General features: G+C 54.8%; 1 protein-coding gene across 2 annotated transcripts; it reads right to left on the bottom strand.

Moving 5' to 3' along the window:
* Positions 1-225: 225 nt before the first annotated feature.
* On the bottom strand, positions 226-9158 carry LOC122382439 (transcription factor SOX-1-like). 2 transcript variants are annotated; one of them, XM_043367744.1, is made up of 11 exons: positions 8897-9158; positions 8256-8544; positions 7788-7939; positions 7431-7538; positions 6600-6706; positions 5606-6089; positions 5220-5384; positions 3373-3524; positions 2428-2532; positions 1954-2048; positions 226-1268 (listed from the first exon to the last, which is right to left on the bottom strand). In XM_043367744.1, exons 1-11 carry the CDS (start codon positions 8928-8930, stop codon positions 1142-1144), a joined length of 1818 nt encoding a protein of 605 aa, XP_043223679.1. In that variant the 5' UTR covers positions 8931-9158; the 3' UTR covers positions 226-1141. The 2 variants fall into 2 exon arrangements, with proteins under 2 accessions (XP_043223679.1, XP_043223680.1); XM_043367745.1 differs by having other exon boundaries at positions 8256-8416; positions 8897-9144.
* Positions 9159-10178: the final 1020 nt, after the last annotated feature.

The following is a 10178-nucleotide window of genomic DNA, read 5'->3' as shown; positions in this document are numbered from 1 at the left end:
GCCGGTCCAGTCAGTCCAGGGGTTTGTGTAGATCAGTGTTAGGATATGCTGGGTTTGCGATGATTGCATCTGCTTTCTTTCGATCAGTGAATGCCGATTTGATGTATTTAATTGTATTGATTCGCACGTAGTCTGGTCGAGTGTAGGTATGAATGGGGGATGGGATAAAGATGCCTCTATCGTACTGTCGGGATTCTGCACTATTCAGCTCCTTATTCGACACAATTAGTACTGACAATGTGTATTGAACGCAATAAGGAAATCAAACATGCACCTTATCGCAGCATGCAGCATGACACGAACAAGAACAAAACAGATACACATTGGCACCGTCAGATCGTTCGAATCACATTCGCCGGTATCTGGAGGACAAGCATGCACGTTGATCACAGCCAAAACACAGCCGACGACATTAGCACAGCCGGGAAAGTCTTGACATCGATCGGTTCATTGAAGATTAAAGACGACCTTCATGTTCATGCATCCCTAAAACCGCGTGTCAGCATCACGGCCGAATCACATGCGACGTCGGTGCGCTGGGCACGAAACGAACGAAAAGAAACAAACTAAATCGAAACATGCAATGCAGACATCTACTGACAACATTTGTACACTGGGAGATGATGCTGGTGGTATACGTACCCAATTAACGTTACGTGGATCCGTGAATCGTGGATTACGTGGATCCAACGAACAGGCATGTACCAATACAGACCATTCTGCCCATAATCCCTCAGACTCCGCCGCGCCAGTGCCAGGGCGTGCCTGGTCGGCTCAGCTCTCCCACAACACCCGAGTACCCGAGTCGCCCCGGTGCAACTGCACCCGGCCCCCAGTCGCCGGTCCGGTGTAGCCCGAGTGGCGAGTGGAGTAGCCCGCATGGTCTGACCTGCTGGAAGATCTCTCACATGTCGAGCGGACTGTACCCGAGTCTTCCAGCCGCGCCCGGTCCCCCGTTGCCGACCCGGTGTAGCCTGGTGTCTCTCACATGCCGAGCGGACTGTACCCGAGTGGCACTGGCTCACAGGCGACGGTCCGATGCAGCCCGCTGGCACCGGTGTTGTCCCTCACATGCCGAGCGGACTGTACCCGAATGGCACAGGCTCACATGCGGCGGTCTGGCGCAGCCCGGTATCATCCTTCACATGCCTAGCGGCTCTGGGGTGTGGTGGCTGACCAGCTCCTCGATACTTGGACTCGCGGGGCGCAGGTAGGCCGCCGGGGGAGCGGCGGAGCACTGCGCCTCCGCCACCGTCCGCCAGCACGACCTGCCGACATGGAGGAGGTCAGAGAGACGGTGACGGGTGGTGACGCGGGCTGCCGCTTCCAGAGCCCATCAGAGGTATACAGCTCATGCACTTCAAGCAGCTCACTGATGCTGAGGATATGTGCTCTCTTTTGGTCTGTGTCTCTAAAGCCCTGACCTAAGACTTAGACTTAGACTTATTTCGTCGACTCCATCTAATAGATGCAGGATCATTTCTGTTTGTTTGTTTGTTTGTTTTGTTGGGTTAGGCCCTTTCGGTCCAATTAGACCATTTCAGAGCCGGAAGGATGATAGGAATTAGGGGGAGACATTGGTCTGGGCAGGCTCCCTAGTGAGTCACCGGGGCTGAGCCCATCCCGTAGGACAGGCCGACCAGCCCCAAGGTACTCACTGCACCCGGCTACGGGATGCGCTCCCTCGGGAGCAGCGGTGCCGCTCCAAGGGAGCAGCCCGCATGAGATAAAGTTGCCTGTCCAGCCCGGAGGGGGGTGCGGTGTGGAGGAGAAGGATTTCAGTATCCTGAGGATAGAAGCATGGAACGGTTGGATCATTTCTGATCGCCTTCCAATTATGTTGGCTGTCTGGATGAGGTGAACCTAAGGTATACACCCGTTCTGGTAACCTGCCCTGAGGCTTGCACCTCCAGTATCCCACACCGGAGTGTTTTCCACCTCCATTTCTCTGACCTGAGGTCGACGGCGGGCGCGGCCCGCAGTCCCTGCCTGTAGCGCGGGTCGGGGATCCTCAGCCGAATAGGCGTCGGGCGACGCGGTCGCTCCGGCTGCCGAGGGCGGGGGCAATCCGTCACAGAGGGCGCGCGCGTCAGTCCACGGCGGCACACACTGACAAAGTATGGTTGGACCGATCGGCGATCATGATTACAGTGAAGACTAAATATTCGGTGTCGTATCGGACAGTGAGCCGCCCAGGGTCCCTCCAGTCAATCTCGTAATGTCGCTTAAGTTCATCCTTTCTCATCTGCCTCGCTCTATCCGTCTGATCCGTGATCTCACCTGCGGGCCCCAGGGCCGTGGGTGTCAGGTGGGACAGCTGCTGGACTACCCCTCTGTTCTCACCTGAATGCCGCCACCGGGTCCCAGGGCCGTGGTGGGTGTCAGGTGGGACGGCTGTTGCTGCTGTAACTACCCCTCCCTTCTCACCTGGGGGCCGCCGCCGGGTCCCAGGACCGTAGGAGTCAGTTGGGACGGCTGCTGCCGCTGCTGGGGGTGGCCCTGTGGCGAGCTGAGCACGGCAGGACACTGGCACTGCACACAGGACGGCGGGAAGGGAGTCAGTGACAATGGCGGACGCTATTTACAGTACAGGCACACGGTTGGTTAGCCGCCCGCTAACTCAGCCAAAGTAAGCGTGCGCTCGGCATCTGGAAAATGAGGGATAATTTTCCGGGATCACCGGTAATTATTTGGTATTGCAGGGACCATCGACGCAATAAGTCATGTTTTTACATTGCTTATGTTTCGCTAATGGTTCTTTCACTCGTTGTCATGTCCGTTGTGCAATGTGTCAGCCTAAAACACCGATTCATCCCGGTCATCCCGGAAAATTATCTCTCATTTTCCAGATGCCTAATACACGCTAAGCCTGTCACGATTGGATCATGACATGACGTGGTCCGTTTATTGGATCACTAATATCTCAATCTACCTGTCCGTGATCCATTGATTCCTGACTGTTGATCCGTTCAGGCTATGGTGAAAAGTGACAAGTACCCGACATCTCTAATCGATTGTCATGTCCTTGACCTTCCACCTCATCAATGCCCACCAACCCACCACGCCGCGTTTTTTCCCGACTACCTAGCCTAACAGGCGACCGGTAGTCGTCAGCTGAATTCACATCACCCGTCCGTCCTGCAGTGCTGACTCGCCGACTGACCTGACAGGCGCCAGGCGGCCGAAAGTCGTTACCTGTTGAGTTAGTGACCCGTCTCTAATCGGCCCATATCCAGTGACCGCTGACACATCCCTACCGCACTTCCCCCCGACTGTCTAACCCGACAAATGCCCGGTAATTGGTATCTTTTGAGCCACTGACCCGTCCCTGGCCAGTCGCCTCACCCGTGACCGCCGCGCTGATTCGCTCACCTGACAGGCGGCGGGCAGAGTGCCGCAGCAGCCCGTCGGCCGACAGTGGCCGCACGAGCCGCCCGCCAGGAGATGCAGACAGAACTCGTGTGGCCGAGCCGGGTCGGAGCCGGCACACGCCAGCCGCCCGCGGGGCACACCCATGGCGACCGCTGTGGGGAGAGAGGGGCCCAGTGGTAATAGAAGTGCACGCTACATCATGCAACAGCGCAGCACCGCCCATGAACGAACAGAAGTAAAACATCATGTCAGGCCTGTTAAACATGAAGAACCAGAATGGCCTCCAGCTGGTATCTGCTATTTGGTTCGTTCAGATTTTGATCCTTTTTGCCGGTTTCAATGACCGAGCGTCAACTCGAATGAATGCGAATTAGGGCGCAGTACGGGACGTGGGCTGGTGCATACAACAAGAAACTGAATTCGTACAAATGGCAGCTATCCCGGCCCCCGGGTCGCGGCAGGACCGTCTCGGTGCCAGGTTGTGCCAGTAGGGCAAATGCCAGTAGGGCAAATGCCAGTCTTTCACGTTCTAAAAAAAAAAACGAAATGTGACGGTCGAGGAAACGAGAGACGACACGGAAGGAGGAATGAGCTGTTTATTTTTTATTTCACTGGAGAGAAAGTGATTAGGTAATTAGACATATACTAGCCCGGCCCGGCCGGGAAACTGCGATCCGCCACAGATCTGGGATAGCCGTGAGTCGTAGACAGCGTGGCCGAATTAGCCTATTCCCAGGCCAGGGCACGGACTGGCAGACTAACAGGCAACTGCCCCGGCCGGGTCAGATCCGGAAGAAGTTGCTGACGTTAAAGGTAACTTGATGCAAAAAAGCTATCTTGATATCAGTGACCGATGTGTGTGCTTTGTGCTGGATTTATCGAACGTGTTCTTGTTGGTGGGTTAGCGCGCAGAATGGATAAGTGAGTTTTTATCATCTAAGATAAATGTGCAGCATTTGTATGGGTGTGTTGAGAGGAGAGAGAGAGAGAGAGAGAGAGAGAGAGAGAGAGAGAGAGAGAGAGAGAGAGAGAGAGAGAGAGAGAGAGAGAGAGAGAGAGAGAGAGAGAGAGAGAGAGAGAGAGAGAGAGAGAGAGAGAGAGAGAGAGAGAGAGAGAGAGAGAGAGAGAGAGAGAGAGAGAGAGAGAGAGAGAGAGAGAGAGAGAGAGAGAGAGAGAGAGAGAGAGAGAGAGAGAGAGAGAGAGAGAGAGAGAGAGAGAGAGAGAGAGAGAGAGAGAGAGAGAGAGAGAGAGAGAGAGAGAGAGAGAGAGAGAGAGAGAGAGAGAGAGAGAGAGAGAGAGAGAGAGAGAGAGAGAGAGAGAGAGAGAGAGAGAGAGAGAGAGAGAGAGAGAGAGAGAGAGAGAGAGAGAGAGAGAGAGAGAGAGAGAGAGAGAGAGAGAGAGAGAGAGAGAGAGAGAGAGAGAGAGAGAGAGAGAGAGAGAGGAGAGAGAGAGAGAGAGAGAGAGAGAGAGAGAGAGAGAGAGAGAGAGAGAGAGAGAGAGAGAGAGAGAGAGAGAGAGAGAGAGAGAGAGAGAGAGAGAGAGAGAGAGAGAGAGAGAGAGAGAGAGAGAGAGAGAGAGAGAGAGAGAGAGAGAGAGAGAGAGAGAGAGAGAGAGAGAGAGAGAGAGAGAGAGAGAGAGAGAGAGAGAGAGAGAGAGAGAGAGAGAGAGAGAGAGAGAGAGAGAGAGAGAGAGAGAGAGAGAGAGAGAGAGAGAGAGAGAGAGAGAGAGAGAGAGAGAGAGAGAGAGAGAGAGAGAGAGAGAGAGAGAGAGAGAGAGAGAGAGTCGGGGATGGAGACAGCTATGCACACAGCCGGCACGATTAGACTGCCGCGGTCCGTGTGACTGACCTGAGCCAGCACCTGCCGGAGTCCGGAGTCGCAGCGGCCAGCCGGAGGACGTCAGAGGCACCAGCTGGGGCTGGCACGGTGCGTCCGGCGTGTGACGCAGCAGACCGGCGCCGTGCAGGTGATGGTGGACCGGCCCAGGTCGCGCCGCCGACGCCGCGGGGTGAACTAGACACGCCAACACGCAGGACACAGGACGGGAGTGGGTTCAACGGCCAGGGAATGGGGCTGATCATGTAATGGAATTAAGGGATGGAGCGAGGGTTGTAATCACAACAAATCATGAGAGGCTAAGAGTATCATGCGTTGTGACAGCTTTGCCAGTCATCCTGCGCCATTAGTCGACGCGCAGTGCGCTCTATCATTGGCCGCGGGCGGTCGTAACTCACCGGCGGCCCAGGGGTGGTCGGCCGGCCTCCCAGCCACCCCGAGCTGGTGACAGCCGCCGTCGGCCAGCTCCGCTCGGCCAGACAAGTAGCACGACGCTGCGTCGGCGGCCGGCGCCGGCCCGTAGCCCGCCGCCAGGCTCTGGTACACCAGCTGACCGTCTGGGCCGCGGCCGACCGGTACAAACGCGCCGGCGCCGCTGCTGGGGCGCGGCGGCACCACCGTCCACTGCGTCTCCCTGCCGTGAGCGCTGCTCACTGGGTGGTGCAGCGCGCCGCGCGCCACCCCCTCCGATACGCCCTGGCCGGCCGGCGGGTAGGCAGAGCGGTGCCCGCCGCTGGGGTCGACAGACGGCGGGGTCTCGGTCTTCACACCGGTCTGGGGGACCGGCCGGTCGGCAGGGGCGCCTCCGGCCCCGGTGCTGGAGTCCGCCTCAGCGCTGAGAGTTCCGCCCGGTTCGGCGGCGTACGGCGACCTCCGGCGGGGCTGGAACGGTGCCGAAACCCACGGTCAAGGTCGCGGACCCAAACCGCCACAGCGTTTCCCAGAAATACTGAATCACCCAAACAGGCGTAACGAAAAAAACGAACGGAAAAACACGCACGGACGGAGTGATACGCATCGTCCACCGCTACGATCCACATTCCACGCAACGGTAGACAGTTACGCAGCCGGCAAAGACTAAAAATCACGGGCAGATGCTGCCCAAAGAGCGTGCTGATCTAGGCCCCAGCTCGTCCAGGTGAAATAGTATGGTAATTCATTGTTTCCTGAAACAATAACCCAGTCGCATTTTGGCGTGATAGAGGGTGATTGATAATCCGAGTGATCCTGCATAAGCAATGGTCTAACAGTCTGAGACCTACGTAGCGCTTTAACAGGCCCTTAAGACCGGAGTGTAGTGGTCTGACCGGCAGTCCGGCCTGGTGTTATTATTTTCCCGGCAGTCAGACCTGAGTAAAGTGGTCTGGCCGGCAGCGTGACCAGCAGTCTGACCTGGTGCAGGAGCCGGTCCGAGGACAGCGAGTCGAGTAGCTGAGCCACCTCCATCAGCTTGGCCCTGGTCTCTGTGCTCGGCGGGTCGCCCTCACAGCCCATACCGGCTAAACGAGACGCCGACGGTCACACATCAACAACACACACTGCCGGTAGCATGTTACACACTGTATATAGTCTCTGAGCACACTGTCAGGACCGGACATATGAGTGGTGCGCAGTTTCTACACATTTCAGTTTTACCTGGACTGTATAAAATGAGACATAGCGGATAGATGAAGAGTCACCACTCATCCTTTCTACATGAATTACGTACGTAATATCTATTATTTTAGCATTCTGTTTGACAAAATCTCCCTCTCCCACCAGCGATTCGAATTACTTTTTGGATGAATATAATTTGCTATCAAATTAGATGCAATTGATGCAATTGCATCTAATTTGAGGGCGTTTTCTATTCATCCATTAATCAATTTTATCCGGTATCATGCATGTAGGACTTTTTACGCCCCACTTATTTATGAGTGGAGAGGAGTCATGTGCCTAATGGGACACGGGAACGGCACGAAGGCTGTAATCAGGCACAAATCACGAGAAGCTAAGTATCATGCGCTGTGACAGTTATGCCAGTCATGCTGCGTCATTACTCGACGCACAGTGCGCTGCGTCATAGGCGACCGGTCCTAGCTCACCGGCGGCCCAGGATTAGTCTGCCAGCCGCACGGCCACCCCGTGCAGACAGCCACCTAACCCAGCTGTGCCGGTGCACTCACAACTCCGATCCCACGGTACCCAGCACTCAGCGCCAAACACCCCCTCACGCCGACCTACCGAGCTCGGCACCGGTGCCGTCAGTGGCGGGCTTGGCCGCCTTCTCCTTCCTCACCAGCTCGCGGGCCTGTTTCCGCATTCGGGCCTCCTTGGGGCTGTAGACGTACGCTGAAATACACACCATTCGTCATGGGTGAGGACTTGGAAAAGCCGTCCACTATGAGAGAGTAGCATGGATATGGTTAGCAATGCAAAATATGAGCTCACTAGTACAGCTAGCTCCTGCCACAACTGCAGCTATGAGCTAAGCACGCGAAACTATAAACATAAAATGTAATGGCCAATCTCAGTCACGTAAGTAACCTATATCAAATGTAAGCCATGGTGAGCGTTGTCCAGCTGAGTTGTTACACTCACAGGGGTAGAGCCGCTTGTGCTCGGCCGCCGCCTCCTTGGCCACCTGGTAGTAGACCGTCTTCCTGTCTGCCGGCATGGCCTTCCACATCGAACCCAGCCTAACTGAGATCGACTGGTTGGTCTCGTTCGGGAACGCCCTCGCCAGTAGCTTCCTGCCGAGTTGTAAATACATACAGCAAACGACTGTTATTATAGCGTGTCTTCATTTGTCATGCGAACGACCTTCTATACGGGACACATAGTACGGCATGCCGACACAACTCGATGTGCGCAACCCGATACATAAGCATTATAACGAAGACCAAACGAGAGAACCGTGCCAATGACGTATGAATGCCGTGTACCATAGCGAAAAGCCCGCAGTGAGTCGGGTGGCACTTAACGTTGGTCATCCATGACGTCCGTCGTCCGGTGGCCAAAGATTAGTGCAGCGCCGTTTAAAAATGCGTCGTGGCCATCCGCACTCACCTGCGTTCGTTGGCAAACACCATAAAGGCGTTGGGCGGCCGACGAATTTTCGGCGCGGCGCTCGGACGCGGCTGAGGCGGCGGCGGCGGCGGCGGTGGCGGTGCCGGCTGCTGCCCCGTGTCGGCGACCCCCTCGGCGGGTCGTGCCGAGGGCGGCACGTACTGAGCCACACCGTACGGGTCGAGGCCGGGGTCACAGGTCAGGTCACCGGACAGCGTCGGGACCACGCAGCCGTCGTGCAGGGCGTAGAACGGCATCGACGGAGACAGTGCGCCGGGCACCAGCGGCGCTGCGGACGGAGGATCGGATACGGCTCGGAAAGGAGGCAGGAGAAAAACAGACCGACCGTGACTCTAGGTTCAGGCATGATCTTTTCTACTACGAGTTGAGCTTGGAAATAGTTAACGCACTAACGCAATGATGCCATAAGAGATCCCGGTTCGATAGGGTTACAGTAGGTACAGCGCGAGGGTGGATTCCCCAAAGATTACTTTACGATTGCCCCTTCAATGGATAAAATGAAAAATCCCTATGCATCAGGCTGCTCCTAACTTTATACTTGCGACAGCTGTAGAGTGTAGACTGCAATAAAGTGCGATATTTTCACAATAGGTACCTATTTCAAATAGGTTGTCACTTACCGTCGTAGTTGAAGCCGAATCCAGTGAAATTCATCTTCAGGTGTTTGGGAGAGATCTTCCCAATAATGACAAGCACGAGCTCATCTAAGCAGACGAGACACTACACTCCACTCCACGCACGGCACCATAACTAAGTTCCAAACAATCGTTATCTCACAGGCTGCACTAGTAAGATTCTTCAAGATAACTAATAACACATCCACACACATTCCATTATTGACAACAACTGGACACGACAAAGCGACCGAGGCGTGAGATGAACATGATCAGCAGATTTTTTCAACAATCGTTCGTCACGGCACGTGCAAATTTCCGCGTGCAATGCGTTCGGCGCGTGCCAGTCACGTGATCGCTCTCGTTCGCCTCCAGTTGGCACGCGGTGGGCTGGTGGGAGGCGTAGGGGGGGGGGGGGGGGAGGCAAGTGAGAATCTCAGAATGGCAATGCTGTTTGCGGTTTGACGGGTTTCCCGTATCCATACCTAGATATATCATATAAAGACATTTCTATGCCCCTATCGTTATAGAAAAGCAGGAACGGTAGCCCATTATTCTCCAAGGCCGTATAACTATAAAAAACGTCTTAATTTGAGCCTCGGATTTCACGACTCGGGAAACAAGGATTTCTGAACACATTAGGTATTTAAGTCATTCTTGTCATGTTACGCAGCCCTATGGCCACCACCATCCATCCAGCTTATGTAAAAATATTGAAATAATAAAATAGAAAGTCACAGCCTCGTACAAGCACAATAGAATTCCAACGGAACATTCCCCTACCCTGGCTGGCTGATGGCTCAGAACAGAATTGTGATCCTGACCTCATAGGCGGCGGGACGGGGAGGGCACCGGGGCACCGTACCCCCTTTTGATTTTGGCATCTTAACCCTCGCCCATGTAGGGGGGGGGGGGTTGGTGCAACCCCCCCCCCTGAGGTTTTTCTTAGCTACACGCCGAACCGTTTCAGATAGCCTGCTCAAATTTTCAGTACCTTATGGGGCATCCTTTGCGCAACTTTTGGTATTTTTTTGTCAAGGCCATGTCAGGTCACGGAGTTATGACGTCATAAAGGGAACAACCTCCGGCCAGATTTACGCTAAATTGGAGATTGCTTCACATTGTTATAAATGCCGACTGACCTGACACACTGATGGATTGTTTTAGAATCATAACTGGCTGATTTGACATTGGCACAATGTCCGTTGACATTTTGAAGGTTACTAAAGGGCAAGGTAAGGTCAGTGACCTCAGTTGACCTGTAATGACTTCTTGCACTTGTATGCCT

This window comes from Amphibalanus amphitrite, unplaced genomic scaffold (assembly GCF_019059575.1).
Source record: "Amphibalanus amphitrite isolate SeventyFive unplaced genomic scaffold, NRLGWU_Aamphi_draft 000139F_arrow, whole genome shotgun sequence".
Taxonomy (NCBI): Eukaryota; Metazoa; Arthropoda; class Thecostraca; order Balanomorpha; family Balanidae; genus Amphibalanus; species Amphibalanus amphitrite.
The sequence above is the reverse complement of the archived record's forward strand: the minus strand, read 5'-3'. Positions and strand labels throughout refer to the sequence as shown.